The 20,377-nt window shown below is 40.5% G+C and overlaps 1 protein-coding gene across 6 annotated transcripts in view; it reads right to left on the bottom strand.

Annotated features, from left to right (window-relative positions):
- Window positions 1-20,377, bottom strand: part of TTC23L (tetratricopeptide repeat domain 23 like) — a 59,194-nt gene continuing 38,817 nt past the window's right edge. For 3 of the 6 annotated variants that reach the window (XM_049648200.1, XM_049648198.1, XM_049648199.1), the window contains exons 10-14: window positions 20,205-20,354; window positions 11,698-11,780; window positions 3,891-3,997; window positions 1,703-1,885; window positions 1-1,519 (exon numbers count right to left, since the gene is read on the bottom strand). In XM_049648200.1, the coding sequence (XP_049504157.1) occupies window positions 3,916-3,997; window positions 11,698-11,780; window positions 20,205-20,354 (315 nt within the window). In that variant the 3' untranslated portion in view covers window positions 1-1,519; window positions 1,703-1,885; window positions 3,891-3,915. Of the gene's footprint in view, window positions 1,520-1,702; window positions 1,886-3,890; window positions 3,998-11,697; window positions 11,781-20,194; window positions 20,355-20,377 lie in introns of those variants that run through there. The other 3 variants (XM_049648203.1, XM_049648201.1, XM_049648202.1) reach the window with 3 other exon arrangements.

Consider the following 20,377-nt stretch of genomic DNA (forward strand, 5'->3'; position numbering starts at 1 on the left):
TAACTTTACATTAGGTTTTACTGTGTCAAACATTTCCAAGGTGGTTTCTTAAACTCAAGGATTTCACAGAATACCAAAATTTTAAAACTTTTGGAACCAACATAAGTAACAACTTACTATTTTCTCAGATACAAGGATGTTAAAACCATAGCTACCATTCATTATCACCACCATTTCATTAAACATTTTAACATCAAAATCTCAGAAAATGGACTATTAGTAACCTTACACTGACAATAAACACTGGATATATTTAAATATTTAAAACTAATTTCAGATGCAATATCAAGATCACACCGTAACATTTTATTTTACAATGTTAACACTTTATGCTATTGTTTTATTGATACAGGTTTGTCAGTCTGGAGATCTTAAGACTTTGGGGTCTCCCAAAGTAGTAACATTTTTAAAACTTTTAGTGCCACACAAAATAGAGTCCAAACGGCCACTTCTGTCTGGCTGGTACTTTGGTTTTTATCACAGTCATTGTCGAAAATCCATTTTCGTCCGGATATGTGAAAATGGAAGCAACTCTTCTGAGGCTGCTTTAGTCAGTGCAGAATATTCTGGGTAAGGACAGCAGGCCCATCTCCAGACAGGGCTAAAATTAGCAACGACAGACCGGTGACCAGTTGATAAGCACTGCAGAAAAGGTCAGTGGGATATAGCTGCCTTCAGGCAGGCCTGCAACCTGAGACCTTGGTCCTGAGAGCTGAGCTGAAAGCATTCAGAACACAGCCGCCAGGAGGAAGCCTTCCAGTCTACAGACCAGGCAATGACTCGCCACTCACCACCATACCTTGGCTACTGGTTGATCATTAGGTTTTACAGACTGAGCAAATGACTGAAATAAAAAAATAATTTTTTGCATGAAGAACCAAAATGTAGTTCCCTAAGCACTAAGTGATATGGAGATGTTAGAAGACGCTTGGATCCCTAAAGACACAGTCTTTGAACTGCATTAAATCAGCTCAGGTAACAGAAATGATGAAGAGAGAAGTAAGTTTTTTATTTTGTAAAACTCACACGAATCCGATTTTTCTTTTCTCCCTGAATATGTGAAGAAGACAGTAAGGAATATTTGAGATTTGAGATTGCTGTTTTCTTTTCCTAGACACACATTTGTTCAGGAGGTAAGGGCTTTTTTTTTTTAAACAAACCTGGTTAAGATTCCTTCCACAAAACAAGCCTTTTTAATCCAGTTTGGGGTTGGGGGCAGCATAGTGGGGTGGAAAGTAATCATCTGTGACTCAGGAAGTCAGCTTTATAATCACCCAGCTGACCTTGAACAAATCCATCTCTCTTGTCCCTAGTTTCTTCATTTATAAGAATCAAAGCCCTCTCTGACTCTAATATGGCGTGAGACCAGGGCAAATGTTTTCAGGAGATCAAACGTTTCTTCACAAGGCAGTTTTAGTGACCTGAAACAAGTTACAACTAAAAGTATTTCCAAACAGTATATTAAAATGGTCACTAATAAACTACTTAGGTGTTGCAGAATCTTCTTTAAAAACCAGAACTGAAAAAAATGAAATATAAGTTATAAAAAGGGAAGTACAAAAGGTATTAGAGTCCCCAGTCATTAAGAAACTAAAAGCATGTATCTAAAAAAAGATTTCTACACTTGCCCTGTCCCTTGCCCCCCCCCACCCCAAGTTATAGATCAGAATCCTGCTTTCTAATGGCTCTTGAGTATTTTTACCTGTAATGCTGCTGCTAAGTAGACTTTTTCCCCCCCTTAGAGTTCTTAGTTCTGCTTTTGATCTGCCATTGTTATCAGTGTTGATAAATATATCTTGTGATCCAGAATTTTTGTTATCAACAAGGTTGGCTTTATTGTTGGCTATCCAGTATAGAGGTTTTCTCTTTACTGATAACAGAAGACCTAAAGGAAAGGAGACAAACATTTGTGCATTTTATTTTATTCTTGCCTGTCTTCCAGTTCCAAATCACTGCTTTATTGAGCTAGGTGGCTGAACTTCAGTCTGAGGCAACTATTTCACCATGTGCCCATACCCCTAAAATGTTGACTCTTCTAACAGGCCTCTAAAATGGTACTCGAGTCTTGGGTTTTCTCCCTGAAGAGCAGGAACTCTTCCTTTGATACATATGGCAGCTAAGGATATCTAAGATACCGGGATTGCTTTTAATCACAGCTGAAAAAAAATGTACCTAGTTTAGGGTCTTTTATATTGTTCATAATTTTCAGGGGATCTCTTCTCATGAATACACAGATTTTAGGGCCTAGGGCCCTCTTAATTGCTACACAGAGGATCTATCTTCCCCATTTCCAGCCATTAAGAGTCCCATACACTGATTTCCTAATATTGGAGAAGCTGGGCTGGAGTTAAAAGTAATCTGGTCCAAATGAAATCTGGTCCAGAAACCTGGTTTCTATTAAGCGTTCTTCAGTCATCTCCTATTTAGACCTCAAGACTGTTAAGTGTGGTTTTCATGGCCCCTATCTGACTGAAAAAAAATATTCCACAGAAATACGAGATACAAAATTTTATGAGGCTTTTTTTTATATTCAAGTTCCACTATTTTATATTCATTCTCTACTACTGACTGCATAAAATACAGAAAGCTATCTGGAGCTTTAACTTCCTTCTCAGTAAACCAAGAGATAATATGATTTCAGATCTGAAGAAGAAATAGGCACAAATTAAGTCAATTGCTCAGGGTCTCATAAAACCTGAGGGGGGCAAAAATCTGTGGGGCCTCTGCTAGGAATAGGAACTCCCATCCCACTCCAATCATAAGAGTTAGAAATCCGCCTGGGCCTCTTCACCCTCCCGCCACAAGGTGGCAGGGTTCCCCTGGCCTGAAATCTCCGGGTCACTGAAAGGACACTGACTTCCATCCGTTGAGTATACATTATCTTCTTTGGATTGGAGTAATTGTATCAGACTGTCGTTTCCAAGGGCTGATAAGTTCCATCCAGCTCACTTTTGGGATGTTAACCAGTGAAGTGTTTTCCACACCAGCTTGGTGTGGTAGCTTTTTACCAAGAATAGTTACTAGCCCCTCTCTCCTTGTGCTGCATGCATCAAATGTTGTAGCTAGAAGATAATAAACTTAAAAGAAAGCCCAGGCTTCAGTAAAAACAAAAATAGATATTATTTGTTACATGATTACTATGGGGCCAGGCACCCTGCTAACCCCTTTACATACATTTTGTTTTCACGGCAACACTAAGAGACCTGTGTTCTTCTCACCTCCATTCTATGGTGAGCAAACCAGGATTACATGCGGATAGAAAGTGGTGGTTCTGGGGTCTGAACCCAGGCTTGTCTGTCTCCAGAGCTAGCTCTTAACCACCATGAATCATACAGAAAAATTAGTTCACAGGGATGCATTGAAGTCATGGTTTCTATGATCAGATAAAATAGTTCATTGGTGAGATAGTCATGTTCACAGACTTTATTATGTCCTGAAGTGGGGCCCACATTCTTTGCCAAACTACAAAAGCATTCTTGTACCCTCAGTTCAAGCATGTGCTACACCCCTTGCTCTTAATAAAACTAAATCTTAGATAGTTTCTCTACTTTGGTTCTAAAGGCTGTATTTTATTTGCCAAAATTTAAGTCACTGATCATTTTCAAAAAGAAATCAGGTATATATGAATACAGTGAGTTGTTGGTTTTTTTTTTTTTTTAATTAATTTTTTCTCAACATGCCAATAGGGAAGTTTAGTATTTGAAAAGTTCTGAGAAGTCCGGGAAATGAATGTGTCACTTCGTTTACCCTAGTTTGTTTTTTCCTAAACTGAACTGCCATGGAGCCTTTCTGCCTCCTCCCTGTGGCCAGGGCAACATCCCTTGGAATCAGCAACCCTTGCAATGCCCTTTAGGAAATGCTGCCTTGTACGGCAGCCATAAAGAACTTACCATTGCTTTGATACACTCTCCTCTGTCATGCCTCAGTGCCTTTGCATATACAGTGCCTTCGTCCTGGAATGGTTTCTCTTCTCCACCTGGATGAATGGCTACTTGCCCTTCAAGAAACAACTCAGATGTAACGCTTCCTACGAAGTCTTTTTCCAGCTTTCTTAGATTCTGTCTCCTTCCCACTCACACTGCATTGCGATTTCTACTACAGGACTCACTCATGTTTGCATTATTTCTTCACGTTTGCCTCTCCTACTTGATTATTGTCTCAAAGGAATGACCGTGGTGTATTTATCTTTATTAGCACCTGCATCTCTAACTATACTTAGCACTTAGTAGTTGTTCACAACATGTGTTAAGGAAGGAATAAAGATGAGGAAACTGAGACTCAGAATGTTTAGGCAACCAAAGGTCACATGGGTATTTCATAGCAGAGTTGGGCCTCAAAGAATACTGCTCTCGTCTATGCCCGAATAGCAAATTTGTGGCAGTTCAGCTCTACCGCCACCCGTGCCCCACAGCAGACAATACTAATAACTCCACCAAGCTCAGCCTTTTGCTCAAGAAACCTCAAGCTTCGCTCTAGGAAAACACTAACAGAGCTGGCCCATGCGATGAAAAATACTTGATCTCCTTGACCTCGTCCACATGGTATCCTCCGATCGATCTATTTTTGTGGACATGGCAGAGTGCTGTAGATTGCAGAATCCCTCCTCTGTTCTGCTAAAGACAGGGTACTCTGAACTCTCTGTCACTTAGCAGCCTCTGTTCCTCTTCGGGGGGGCCCTGGGGCGGGGAGCTAAAGGTGCCTAAATTTTCACTGCTCCATCTGCCCCAATGCCTCCAGCCCTCCCCGGCGTCCTGATTTGGGAGAGCTCCTGCCCCCTGGCATCAGCATGCGAGAGCGGATTTGCCCCTCACCAACTCACACACCAAGTTTGCCCAAACACTTCCCCCTCTAATTTTGTAGAGGCAGTGTTGGAATATTTACTGATAAATGATAGGAAAAGAAGATAAATGCAGCAGCCAGGAAACCAGCTTATGGAGCATAAATTTCATCACTGAGGCTTATTTGGCTGACACAGCACATCACCTACTCTCCTCCTCACTGCACTTCTCTCTGGAGATAACCTCCCCAAATCCTACTTTCTTTGGCTTTCCCTCCTTAGTTCCTCAGCCCAGAAGAGGCTGTTCTGTTTGGTTTACATGACTGAGAGGGCAGGAGGCCACTAATTGATTAATAGGCATTCCTTCTTGGAGCGCCTGGGTGGCTGAGGTCATGATCTCACGGTTTGTGAGTTCAAGCCCTGCATCAGGCTCTCTGTTGTCAGTGTAGAGTCCACTTCAGATCCTCTGTCCCCCCACCCCCCACCCCCGGGCCCCTCCTCTGCTGGAACTCTCTCTCAGAAATAAAAATAAAACATTTTTTTTAATAGGCATTCTTTCTTTCCCCTATTGTGAAAAGGATGGGTTTCCTTGCTGCTTCTGTTGGCTTCTACATGTTAAGACCCATCAAAAGTAATATAAAAATAGCTTATTGGCATGTGGCTGTCCTAGAAACATTTAAAAATAACAAAAATGAAGTTGATGCACCATACTCTCAGACTTCCAATACATCTGGATGAAAAGCTAGAGTTGTAAAAGCAGCTAATGTTTATTGAGCAGCTACCATAAGCCAGATACTGTGCTAAGTGCTTTAGGTTAATAATCTCAATTGCTCTTCATTATGTTTCCATATTATAGATACTATTCTAGTCCTCAGGGGGAACTGAGGCTTAGGATAACTTGCCTAATGACACGTAAAAAATGGCAGAGGCTAGATTCACACACAGGTCCATCTGACTCTAAAGTCCATGACCTTGACTATTTAATATTCTTCTAACAAGTTCAACTGTCCAGTATTGGAAAGGGCCACTTTGATAGGTAATGAGCGATTCCTGATGTGGAGAGGTGTTTAATCAGGTACTGGATTACCGGAGTAATCTCAAAAATCTGCTCTACCAATATAGCTCGTTCTAATGTCTGTGATGATTCCCTATTTGCCAGCGTTATGGCTTCTTATGAGTCCTCATTCTCTTATCATCATCAGTGTCATCATCACCTCTCGTTAGCACATACGATGTGTCAGGCATCCTTCTGAGCAGTTTTACTTACATAATTTATTTAGTCAAAACTACCCTACAAAGTAGTTATGATTATTATCCCCATTTAGTAGATAAGGAACCTGAGAAGCAAAGTGCCTTGTCCAAGGTCAGACAACTAATAAGTAACAGAGCTAGGATTATAACCCAGGCATCTGGCTGTAGTACATTACACTGTTTCTTACTGTTTGATACATGTGCCATACTTTTTAAAATTTATCTTTTTTATTATCATAGATATATATTTGTTGTAAAAAAATGTCAACACAAATATATAACACAGAAGTTGAAAGTCCCGCATAATCCAATGTCTCATAGATAATTACCATTACCTTCACTAACCACACATTTATATATTTATTTATGGGTTATACTATAGACAATGCTCATTAATATGTATTTTTCATGTTTTTACCCCTAACAATTTATCTGCAATATTCTTCCATAACTCTTCAAAGCTCTACTACATGCTTTTTAATGACCATATTATATGATCATAAACATGGACCTCATTATATTGATCATAAACATGCACTGGTGTTTCTACTGGTGGACATTTGAGTTTTTTCTACTGTTTTGATATTATTTAAAAAAAAATCTACAAGGAAGGCAGAAGACCCTCTTTCTGCATTACCCCCAAATAATACAAAAACAATAATTAGAATGAACATTTCACGGAAGCTTACTATGTGTCATACATTAAGTAAAGCACTTAAAATAGAATGCTCTCAGGCACACCTGGGTGGCTGAGTCAGTCAGGCATCCAAAACTTGATTTTGGCTCGGGTCATGATCTCACAGTTTGTGGGATCGAGCCATGCACTGGGCTCTGCACTGACAACATGGAGCCTGCTCGGGATTCTCTCTCTCCCGTCTCTCTGCCTCTTCCCTGCTTGTGCTCTTTCTCTCTCTCTCAAAAATAAATAAATAACCTTTAAAATAATAGAGTGCCCTTATTCACATTTTTAAGATTATTTTAAATTTTTTAAAGTAAACTCTCTGTGCTCAAACTCACAATCCCAAGATCAAGAGTCATGCTCTACAGGCTGAGCCAGCCAGATGCCCCTTCACACTTTTTTTTTCCAACGAAGAAAGGAAGACATAGGAAGTCTCACTGCAAATGGGAAAGCTCAAATTTGAGCCCTGTTTTGATTTCAAATCACACTGCATACACACTTCTAAAGTAAGTGTAAGTGTTCTTTCTTAAGTCTTTTCATTTCACATTTACATATTCCATGGGGTTCTTATCCATTCCCTTCACTTCAGAATCTGTCTCCTTGAGCTCCTGGTCCATTCAGCCCATCAGACACTGCCAAGTGGATGCACTGTGGGCACCTCAAACTTAACTCATCCAAAACAGAAATCATATTCCTCACAACCCCTAGACATCCTCCAGGATGATCTCCACTTGTCAACACTATTTCATTTAATAGCATGGTCATTCACTCAACTGTCCAAGCTAGAAACTTCAAAGCTGTCTGTGACTCCTGCCTGTATTACACCCCACATCTAACTGGTTCTAAGGCTTTGTTACAAGAGACCACAAATTGTTTCTCAATCCATCCTCTCCACCTTCCTCCTACTAGGGCTTTAGATAATTAAGGCTCCTGACACCTCTCCCTTAGACTGTTGTATCTGCTCGTAACTGATCTCCCTACTTCTAATCTCTCCCTAGGTCCCATCTATTCTTCCATTGCTGTCAGAGGTAATGTTGTAAAGCTAATAATTGATCATGTCATATCCTGCTTATATTCTCAGTAGTAAGTTTTAAACTCCTCAGCAGGGCACATAAAACATCCCATAATCTCACCCCAATTTATCCTTCCAAACTCATCTGCAGTATATTCTTACCCATGTACCTTAAACTATGACCACCCATGATCACTTGTGTTTTCTCAGAACTATCGATATCTCCATGCCTCTATGCTTTTGTTCATGCTACTTGAAATGCCCGCCTCTGGCTTCTCTTCTACCTGCTGATATTTTACTTTTCTTTGAAGACCCAGCATGCTGCCCCCAACGTACATACAGTTTCCACCCTTATCTCTAGCCTCTCAATTTATTACTTGTCCTCTTTGTTTACATTTCTGTTAATGCTTTACTATAGACTAGTAATCTGGTCACATGTGTCTGTCTTTCTGAAAGGACTCAATCTTAAACATATTAGTATTTCTTGGGGCGCCTGGGTGGCTCAGTTGGTTAAGCATCTGACTTCAGCTCAGGTCATGATCTCACAGTTCATGAGTTCAAGCCCCGCCTCGGGCTCTGTGCTGACAGCTCAGAGCCTGGAGCCTGCTTCGGATTCTGTGTCTCCCTCTCTCTCTGCTCCTTCCCTGCTTGCACTCTGTCTCTGTCTCAAAACTGAATAAACATTAAATTAAAAAAATATATATTAGTATTTCTAGTGCTTAGAAGGAGCTTCGTATGTAAAAAATTAAAACTGGAGTTCATTTGTGATTTAGGTAAAAGACTACACTGCCTCAAAGTTTACTTCCAAATCTGAGATTTTCTGTGCCTTTCTGATACAATACAATCTTACTTGAGGATTGCAATGATCATTTAACCTTAGAATTAACTCCGATTTCAAGGGCCCATTTCTGCTTTCATTTCTTTGCAGAGGCTTTAAAAGCCAAGCATTTGGGCTCTTGGCAATGAACGCCCAGTCGAGTGTTGTCATTGGATTTCCGGAGGAGGTGGGGTAAAAAATACAAGAGCACATCAGAAAACTAGCGGGGCTCCAGAACATCTGGGATTGATTATTCCAGTGAGTTGCTCGAGCAAGGAGAACAATTCTCATACTAGTTTTTTTGACATCTGGGCTTTGGCGGCTACCCCTATGGCTTTCTCAGCAGTGCTTGAGGAGTGAGATATGGCTTGTTTCAGTGGAAGAAAAACCTCCAGTGACTCCACTTCTCCTACAGCAGAGGCCTCCAGAAGACCCTTTTCCTCTTACATGGATTTTCTTAGCAGGTCCAGGTCTTCTTGTCATTTACACAGAGAATTAATCTCCCCATACCCAGAGAAATTCATCCTACCTGGGGTCTGAATTAGGTTATACCACCCCCCTCCCAATTCCTCTTCCTCCTATGATTCTTTTCGAACCATGGACAAGGAACAGTAAAAGACTGGGAGGAGAATCAGGGCGCCTGGGTGGCGTAGTCGGTTAAGCGTCCGACTTCAGCCAGGTCACGATCTCGCAGTCCGTGAGTTCGAGCCCCGCGTCGGGCTCTGGGCTGATGGCTCGGAGCCTGGAGCCTGTTTCCGATTCTGTGTCTCCCTCTCTCTCTGCCCCTCCCCCGTTCATGCTCTGTCTCTCTCTGTCCCAAAAATAAATAAAAAACGTTGAAAAAAAAAAATTAAAAAAAAAAAAAAAAAGACTGGGAGGAGAAGCAACCTCAGGCTACGGTGGAAGTGGATTCACTCCAGCTCCTGCAAAGTGCCTCTTATTAAATACAAGCTGAGTAGGACTTTAGTTCCAGTTCTGAGGGAGAAGGGGGGGTGAAGGGTGTTTTGCTAACATTTATTGAGCACATACTCTGCCAGGCACTGTCCTATGCATGTTATATACATTATTTTATTTAAAACTCGTGATGATTTACTATGGTATACTATTATCTGTAGTCTAATGATGGAGGAACCGAGGTTCAAGGAGGTTAAATGATTTTCCCGAGGCCACATACTTAGTAAGTGGCAGGGGCAGGTTAAGGTGACAGGGATGAATCCTTTCATCCTGTCACGGGGTCAAATGTCTACTCTTTATGCATTACTCCTAATGTAAAATAATAATAGCTGCATGATATACAAAAGCTTTTTATTTAAACATTCAGACCTATTACCTCTAGCACATCAGAGAGATGATGGTGATGATGATGGCGACGAAGGTGATGATTCCAACATTCACTGAGCATTGAAGACCTGCCAGGACCTGATCTAGGGGTGCTGTATTATATGTGATCTTATTCTCAGAAAACCCACTTTTTGAGGAAGGTATTATTACTTTCTTGATGAATATACAGAGGCCGAGAAAGGCTAAGTAACTTCACCTAGGTCAGAGAGCTGAATGTTGAAGCCTGAGTTTTAAACATATTAGTTTAAACATATTAGTTAAAACTCTGGACAGCCTACCTTCAGAGTGTAAGCTACATTGCCTACAGGGAGCACATTCTGGAGTTAGAGAGACCTGGTTTCGAATCCCAGCTCTGCCTCTTCCTGGGTAAATTAACTTGAACATATCGGTCCTCAGTTTCTCTGTATGTAAAATGCACCTCTGGAGACTTACCTGCTAACCAGGTGTCTCCATATATATTCTCAAGTACATGAGAGTCAAAACCCTTATTCTATAGGAAATGGAAGTGCATTTTTGAAATACGATAGAGGTAGGTTCAAATCTTACTACTTAATACTTACCAGCTAGGTATTTAAAAAAGATACTCAAACTTTCTGATTCTCAGTTTCATCACCTGAACATGGGAGGCAAAAATACCTACCTAATAGGAATATTTGTGGGTTAGAAATAGTAGATGTATTTTACAATGCCAGGGAATTGGAAAAAGTTCTACGTTATACTCATTATTTAAATATCGTTATGGCTCTCGACCAGGAAAATATACTTTCATACGCACCAGCAGGTAGGGGGCCAAGTTCCCTGTTTACCGTCCTAACACAGGCATCACTAGGGAGGCTAGAGAACCCCCTTCTGAAAGGTGATAAAACAGGAGACAGTCTTCTGTTGGGCCTACTTTAGGTGTGGCTCTGACTCAGGTAGGTGGGGATATGATGGGCTGAATGTGTTCTCTCTGCTCATCTTGTCCCTCACCTGCCCAGCTTGCTGAGAAAGGTACCAATTGTGAGCTGCCTCCAGTGAACTACAGTCAGGGTCCTGACTCTCGCTCCACAACAATGCCCCCCCGCCCCTTTATTAGGCTCTAGGGGGAAAGCATGTGGCCGTTAGAGTCACACTTACTTAGATCCAAACCCTCTGTCAAATGAGAGCTATCATACTGAGTATTTGTGAGGATTAAATTCTTTATGAAAATGACTTAGCTCAGTTATAGGGGCTTAGTATATACTCAACAAATTTTAATTTTCATCTTTCTTAGAAGAGAATAATTCAAGGTCAACGTCATTCTGAGATGAACACAAAGATAAAGAAGGATGCAAATCTTCACAAAACACTCTTTTAGCTTAAATTCTAAATATTTAAAAAAAGATTCTCAAGAGCCTCTTTTATTACTAATTTTAGAGCTAATTAAATCCCCCCAAAACTTGTCTTATATTTAAGGACCTAGATTTTATATATTCATTGAATATATTCATTTACTTTGAATATACTCAATTGAATATATTCATTTACTTTGAATACCTTGTCACAGGCTAACAGCTGAGATATTCTTAGAGGACTTAGGTCTAATGCTCAGCATTGAAAGAGATACTATAAGTACTAAATATTATTGCAGCAGACCCCTACGGCATTGGCTTCTGACAGACTACTAGAAATCGACTAGTTACTCCACAGGATTTGGCCACATCCATAGTCCAGGTTGGCATTATGCCCCCCTAGCAAGAATCGCAGAGGCGCTCACCCCCTAACTGACTGAATCTGGGCAAGGCCATGCTATCCACAAATCCATACTGATGACCTGGTTGGTGACCAGGGCCACAACTCACCTCTGCATTAGGGTAAGGAGGTCTTTTGTGTCTCTGCTTTTACTGTGCTCTCTTCCATATAAAAGGATTTGAATCATCAGACACTGTAGGTAAGTTGAGAAACATAGGTTAAAGAGAATCAGATAGCCAGCACCTTCTTTATAAACCAAACTCAGAAGAGCATCACTGGAACTGAGGTATCACGAGTTTCCATGTCAAATTCCCGCCCTGCATCCCCCCTCCTGGTTCCCAGCCAAGGAGGAAAAGGAGACTGAACGGAAGGCTCCGCGCACCTCCATGCTTTATGTGCGTCATTCTACCCCACTGCACCTGCCACCACCATGTGGCTATGGATAACGAGAGTAACAGGGCCCAAACATGGCTGTAGTAGTGGTTTCCATCAAGATTTTCCAAATAGGTATGACCAAATGGATGGATATAAATGAAATTGGGTGTATGGGTCCTAAACTTGCATTGCATTCTCAAGCTGTATCACTTTACTCTTTTTTTTTTAAGTTTTTTATTTGAGAGAGACAGAGACAGTGCGAGTGGGGGAGGGACAGAGAGAGAGAGAGAGAGAGAGAGACAGGAAGAGAGAGAATCCCAAGCAGGCTCCACACTGTCAGTGCAGAGCCTGATGTGGGACTTGAACCCATGAAACCGCGAGATCATGACCTGAGCCGAAACCGAGAGTTCGACACTCAACTGACTGAGTCACCCAGGTGCCCCTATATCACTTTACTCTTAGGCAGTTTTCCACTTAAAATTTTATTATGGACCTCTCTTTCCAATCAAGATGGAATAATCGGGATCAGATTTACACTTGCACACGAAATAACCAAAAAATGAAAAAGTAAACAAAATATATGAAGCAATCTTTAAGACACTGAACATCAGCCAACAAAGAACAGTGATCCCTGAGAGAGGGAAACAAGTGAGATAAATCCTAAAACTGCCCCGAGATTATTGCTTTGAGAGCAGTTCCAGGTCATGATGCAGGGAAGGGAACAGAGGGAAGCTCAGCAGACTCCCTAAGTTGAGGATAAGGAGCTGAGAGTCCCCGGAGACCCTCAGAGCTGAGTAAAAAGAGAGGAGACAGCTGAGAAAAAGATCCAGGAATATCTGTGGTGGATCCCCCTTGTGTATTCAGCAGAGTACTGACTAGCACGTCTATGTGAGAAAACTGCCTAAAGCTGGGAAAGGAATCAGCTGAAGGGGCTGGCGGGAACAGGGCCTGGTGCTTACACAGGGCTGGGCACAGGGCCTGTTTCAGTCAGCCAATCTAGCTCCTCATGGCTCATGGAGCTTTGGGTGGCGGACTCAGAAGGCTTCTGCCTCAGTAATGGGGGATAATTAGCCCTTCACTGACTCTTGCTCTAGTCTCATCTACTGAATCTTAAAAAGCAAGACCTAAAAGGACTACACTATAATTAAACTGAGTTCCAGAACAAAGTTCAAGAATACTTATAGGAATACAAAAATATCCAACACCCAATAAGGTAAAATACACAACATCTGGCATCCAAACAAAGATTGCAAAAGCACGTAAAGAAGCAGAAAAGTGTTATCCATATGAGAAAAATGTATCAATCAAAACCAACCCCAAACTGACATAGACGTTAGAATTAGCAGAGAAGTATATTATAACTGTTATAACTTTATTGCATATGTTAAAGAAATTAAATGAGGACATGAAAAATTTATTTTTTTTAAAGATCCAAATCAAACTTCTGGAGATGAAAATGTAAAAAGATGGATGGGAGGGATTAAGAGCAGGTTTGATATTAGAGAAGAAAAAAGTTAGTGAACCTAAAGGCACAAGAATAAGAACTATCCATAAAGAAAAATAATAGATTATAGCAGTGGGTACAGAAAAATAGTTTTTACAATAGCCAACACCCAATTGTATAAAATCCGACATCCATTCCTGATTTAAAAACAACTCCTTAGCAAACCAGGAGTAGAAGGGAATCTCCTCAACCTGATAAAAGGTATTTATAAAAAAGTCAACAGCTAACAACAAACCTAATTGATGAAAGACTAAAAATTTTCCCCCTGAAAACAGAAATTAGACAAGGTTGCCTGTTCTCACCACTTCCACTCAACATTGTACTAGATGTTCTGGTCAATGTATCAAGAAATAAAAGGCATCCAAATTGGAATGAAAGAAGTAAACTTGAGGGGCACCAGGGTGGCTCAGTTGGTTAAGCGTCTGACTTTGGCTCAGGTCATGATCTTGTGGTTCATGGGTTCAAGCCCAGTTTCAGGCTCTGTGCTGACAGTTCAGGGCCTGGAGCTGCTTCAGATTCTGTGTCTCCCTCTCTCTCTCTGCCCCTCCCCCACTCATGCTCTACTTCTCTCTCTCAAAAATAAATAAGACATTAAAAAAAAAAGAAGTAAACTTGATTTGCAGATGACATGATCATCCATGTAGGAAATCTGATGAATCTATAAACAGCTACTAGAATAAGTGAGTTTAGCAAAGTTACGGGACCCAAAATTATATATTTAAAAATTGTTATATTTCTATATACTAGCATCAACAATCAGAAATTGAAATTCAAATATGATACATTTAAAATAGCAAAAATTGGAAATCAGTCTGAATAAATCTAAGGAAAGGTGCACATGACCTGTACATCAAAAACTACAAGAAATAGGGGCGCCTGGGTGGCTCAGTTGGTTAAGCGTCCGACTTCGGCTCAGGTCATGATCTCGCGGTTCGTGAGTTCAAGCCCCGCGTCGGGCTCTGTGCTGACAGCTCAGAACCTGGAGCCTGTTTCAGATTCTGTGTCTCCCTCTCTCTCTGACCCTCCCCCGTTCATGCTCTGTCTCTGTCTCAAAAATAAATAAACGTTAAAAAAAAAACTACAAGAAATATTATTGGGAGACATTAAAGATGACCTACACAAATGGGAGAATATCACGTGTTCATGGGTGAGAAGCTCAAGATTGTTAAAATGTTAATCCTCCCCAACCTGATCTACACATTCAACGTAATCTCAAGCTAAATCTGAGCACATGTTTTTGGGGAAACCGATACAGTGATTCTAAAATTCCTGTGGAAACGCAAAGAACCGAGAATACTCAGAAGAACATTGAGAAAGAACAAAGTTGAAAAACCAACACTACCTGATTTCAAGACTTGTTTTAATGTTTTTATTTATTTTTGAGACAAAGACAGAGCATGAGCAGGGGAGGGTCAGAGAGAGAGGGAGACACAGAATCTGAAGCAGGCTCCAGGCTCTGAGCTGTCAGCACAGGGCCCGACATGGGCTCAAACTCCCAGACTGTGAGATCATGACCTGAGCTGAAGTCGGACGCTTAACTGACTAAGCCACCCAGGAGCCCCTCAAGACTTGTTTTAAAGCTACAATAATCAAGACAGCATGTATTGACCTGAAGATGGAAAAACAGATCAGTGGAACAGACAAGAGTCTGTAAATAATACACACACACACACACACACACACACTGAATTTTTGACAAAGGTGCAAAGATAATTCAGTAGAGAAAGGGATTTCAGTTCAATAAAAATGGTGCTAGAACAGCTGGCTACCCACATGCTAGACAAACAGACAAACAAACTGGGATCCATTCCTAGTACCATACAGGAAAGCTGATTCAAGTGGATCATAGGCCTAAATGTTAAACCTAAAAACTACAAAAAATCTAGAAGAAAACATAGGAGAAAAATATTTTTGACTTCGGTCAGGCAAAGATTTCTTAGGTAAAACACCAAAACGCAATCCACAAAAGAACAAATTGATAAACTAGACTGCATGAAATTGCAAAGCTTCTGCTCTTCAAAAGATGCTTGTTAAGAAAATGAAAAGGCAAACTTCATGCCAAAATATTTCCAAATCATATATCTGATAGAGAACTTGTATCTAGAATATATGAAGAACTTTTTTCCCACTTTATAGTATTTATGGCAGGAACTAGGAACATAACATGTTTACACAAACACACAACAATTGTACATTGGCATCTTTACGATATTTTTTTACTTTATTTTTAAAATTTTTAAAGTTTTTTTAAATTTATTTTTGAGAGAGATAGAGACAGAGGGTGGGTGGGGGAAGGGAAGAGAGAGAGGGAGACACAGAATCCGAAGCAGGCTCCAGGCTCCAAACTGTCAGCACAGAGCCTGAGGTGGGGCTCGAATCCATAAACTGTGATATGACCTGAACTGAAGTCCGTCGCTTAACCGACTGAGCCACCCAGGCACCCCTGATCATATCACTTTCCTAAACCTCTAGTGCAAAAGGCCCTGCTGGTCTCCCCTTCCTTATAAACCCCTGCCTCTCCCAGTTCATCTTGTACTGCTCTTCTCTTTATTCTGGACACACTCCCTTTTAGTCTTTCCCTGTTTCATCTTGTCTCAGAGTCTTTTTTTTTTTTTTTTAATTTTTTAAATTTACATCCAAGTTAGTTAGCATATAGTGCAAAAATGATTTCAGGAGTAGATTCCTTAGTACCCCTTACTCATTTAGCCCATCCCCCTCCCACAATCCCTCCCGTAACCCTCAGTTTGTTCTCCATATTTAAGAGTCTCTTATGTTTCGTTCCCCTCCCTGTTTGTATATTATTTTTGCTTCCCTCCCCTTATGTTCATCTGTTTGGTATCTTAAAGTCCTCATATGAGTGAGGTCATATGAATTTGTGTTTCTCTGACTAATTTCACTTAGCATAATACCCTCTAGTTCCATCCACATAGTTGCAAATGGCAAGATTTCATTCTTTTTGATCGACAACTAATACTCCATTGTATGTATGTATGTATGTATGTATGTATATATGTATGTATGGGTGTATTTTCTTTATTCATTCATCCATCAATGGACATTTGGGCTCCTTCCATACTTTGGCTATTGTCAATAGTGCTGTTATAAACATTGGGGTGCATGTGCCCTTTGAAACAGCATACCTGTATCCGTTGGATAAATACCTAGTAGTGCAATTGCTGGGTCGTAGGGTAGTTCTATTTTTAATTTTTTGAGGGATCTCCATACCGTTTTCCAGAATGGCTGCACCAGTTTGCATTCCCACCAGAGGCAACTTTACAATATTAAAGGAGTCATATACAAGTCTACAGGCATCATATACAGTGTGGTTAGAATATATAAAGAACTTGTAAAATTAAGTTAATCATAAGAAAGCAAACAACTAATGAAAAGTAAGCAAAAGATTTGGATTGTCACTTTACCCAAGAAGAGAGACAGATGAGAAATTAAGTACACAGAAAGATGCTCAAGACAAACACAAATTAAAACCACAATGAGAGGCACCTGGGTGGCTCAGTTGGTTGGGCGTCGGACTTTGGCTCAGGACATCATCTCACTCTCGCTGAGATCAAACTCTTGGTGAGTTTGGGCCCCACGTCAGGCTCTATGCTGACAGCTCAGAGCCTGGAGTCTGCTTTGGATTCTGTGTCTTCCTCTCTCTCTGCCCTTCTCCTGCTCACACTCTGTGTGTGTGTGTCTCTCTCTCTCAAAAATAAACATTAATTTTTTAAAAATAAAAAAATTAAAAAAAACCACAATGAGATACCATTATATACCTATTAAAAACACTGACCACACCAACTACTGGCAAGAATGTGGAGGAACTGAATTCCCATACCCTTCTGGTGGGAATATGTAATATAATGTAACCATTTTCCAAAATTTTGACAGTTTCTTATAAAGATAAACATGCACCTATCATATTACTTAACCATTTCACTCCTAAGTATTCACCCAAGAGAAAAAAGTACATATCCATACGGAGACTTGTGCATGAACATTCAGGGCAGTTTTATCTATAAGAAACCCAACTGTAAACAGCCAAATGTTCATCATCAGATGAATGGATAAAAATATCATGGCATCCATACAATGTAATACTCAGCAACAAGAGTAAACTATGGATACACACAATAATATGGACAATTCTCAAAATAATTATGCTGAAAGAATTATTCAAAACTGTGTAACTATAGGATTTTACTTATATAAATTTTAGAAAATGCTAATGTATCTATGGTGACAAAGCAAATCAGTTATTGCCTGGGGGTGGGAGTGCGGGAGGGGTGAAGCTGATTATTTACAAAGGGGAATGGGGAAACTTTTGGGGGTGACTGATACATTCATGATCTTGATTGTAATAATGGTTCCACAGGTCAATAGAGATGTCCAAGCTGATCAAATTGTACACTGTAAAACGTGTGCCGCTTACTGTATGTGAATAAAAAGTATTCTATCACCAGATTGTAATTTTTAATGTTTGTCTTTTCTTTACCTTCTCACCCCCACCATACTGCATTTAACTTTGATTCCTTTTACATGAAAACTGAACTGCCCAAGAAAAAACATTAGCCAAAAGTGTCACCAGGATTCTGTATGTATGGCCCCCTTTGTGCTCTATTCTGTCTGCCAAAGGGGCCTCCTCTTAGCATCAATTTTTGCTGAGGTTTCTTACCTTCTTTTTAGCTCCAGGAGCAGTTTCCAATCCCCAGAACAGCATCTATTAACATAGTCTAATTCAGAAACTTCATCACCGGCATCCCATTGATGGTGGACACTCAGCATGAGGAAGGTGTTCAAGCCTCAAAACAACAGCCTTACTGCCAGCATGCCCTTCTATCCCTCTCCTCCTTTCTGGCCTGGGACATTGAAGTAGGGACTAAAGCCCTAAGGATAAAAGCTCATGGCAAAGATGCAGCCCCGCCTACCTTACAGTATCCTAAATCTCCAAGTTGAGTCCCTTTCCAAATGGATGATGTAGCTGTGCCATCAAACAGCCACTGCCAGGTAAAATCTAGATCAGGCTCTCCTTCCATTTTGTGTAGAACATGGTAAGCCCTTATAACAGGTGTGCTGTTGTTTTTTTTTTTTCATTTCAGAAAAGTTGTCTTCAATGATTTCTTTGATTACTGTTTCTATTCCAAGTATTAATAGTTCTTTTTTCAGAAATATATACAATTCTTTAGGTGAATCTCTACTTTGCCCTCTACATCAACTACTTTCTCATTATACCACCTCTCTCCCTTTGTCAGCATTCTAAGACAGCTTTTTGAGTCTGTCCTCTACATCTCTGATTCTTTCAACTGGCAGGATATTGCATCTCTAGAAGTATTAAAAATACAGATTCTAGACCAACCTCTTAGAACTTGTGACTTAAGAGTGTGAGGTGGGGCTCAGGAATCATTTTTTGTTAGTTTGTTTCATTTTTGTTTTGATTTTTATTGAATGCTGCAATTTTAGACTTGGGAAATGTTGCTCCCCATCACTATGACATGTTAAGACAGTCTTTACCATTTTCCATGTAGATTTGAGTTTTATATTTGTCCCTTCTTATTTCACTCCTAACATTTTAATCTCATCTCATCTTTTGGCCTCAAGTTGTCACCCCTTCACCGTTTCATTTTTAAGTTTTCTCTCCTTATAGGTTTTTCTGCTCCTATCCATAAATTCATGCTTTCCTTGAAGATACTATACTGGTCACTGTAACTTATTTTCAGAAGGCTTTCTTTTTCTCAGAATCTTCAAAATAAGACCCCCTTTCTCCTGCTATTTACTATTGTCATACTTATTTTCTGATTATGTTTAGTTAACCTGAAATGAGATAAAAATCTCTCCAGACCTGATGTTTGCCAATGTATATGTGTGGATGGCTTTTGACTCCTCCCTCTGCTTACATGAGTATTGGGTGATCTTTACCAACTTTTTCTCCAACATTGAACAAACTTAGATTTTATGTAGAGACATCCTGACCACTCTTACCAAGTCTTTAGCCTTGGTCTGTCAGTAGACTGACTAGCTGGAACAACTGTTTGGTCACACCTCTTGCCAGATTCTACTACAAGACATGAACTTCCAGTGTTGTCTGAGCCCCCTGGAAGGGGAATCAGTATTTGGGTAAGAATGGCTTATATAAGGTGTTCCTGACTCTGCCCAACCTTGGGTGCTGCCACAGCTGTACCTAGATTCCAACACTGGCATGTTACTCTTCTATTTTAAAATTTTTTTAATGTTTTTTATTTATTTTTGAGAGGCAGAAAGGGACACAGCATGAGCTGGGGAAGGGCAGAGAGAGGAGACACAGAATCCAAAGCAAGCACCAAGCTCTGGGCTGTCAGCACAGAGCCTGGAGTGGGGCTCCAACTCGTGAACCATGAGACCACGACCTAGCCGAAGTCAGACGCCCAATCGATTGAGCCATCCAGGTGCCCGTGGGGTGTTATTTTTTTAGGACTCTGGTGCAAGCATAGGCACAGTAAATTTCTGTATCTCCCTCAGCACATCTTAGAAAGTGAATTTTTACTTCACTTAAAAAAGAAAAGAAATAGAGAAGGAAGAAGAAAGGAGGCAGGAAAGAAAGACAGGAAGTGAAGGGAAACAGAGAGGAGGGGAGGGGATAGGAAGGGAACATATGCATGCATACACACACACACACACACACACACACACACACACACACACACCTCACTCCTCACATAGTGCTTACAGGCCCAGGAGAAAATGCACAAACCAACCAGCATGCACCTTCCTTAGCAGCTGAATCGCCTTTCTGAGGTCTCCTTTGGCAAAGCAGATCCTGCCCATGTTGTAAAAAGTTTCAGCCACTTTTTCACTACAATCACCATAGCTGATGACCTGAGACTTCAGTGAGGCCTTTAGCAGTCTGTAAGCTTCCTAGGGAATTAAAAAAAAAAAGT

Source organism: Panthera uncia (assembly GCF_023721935.1).
Source record: "Panthera uncia isolate 11264 chromosome A1 unlocalized genomic scaffold, Puncia_PCG_1.0 HiC_scaffold_17, whole genome shotgun sequence".
Taxonomy (NCBI): domain Eukaryota; kingdom Metazoa; phylum Chordata; class Mammalia; order Carnivora; family Felidae; genus Panthera; species Panthera uncia.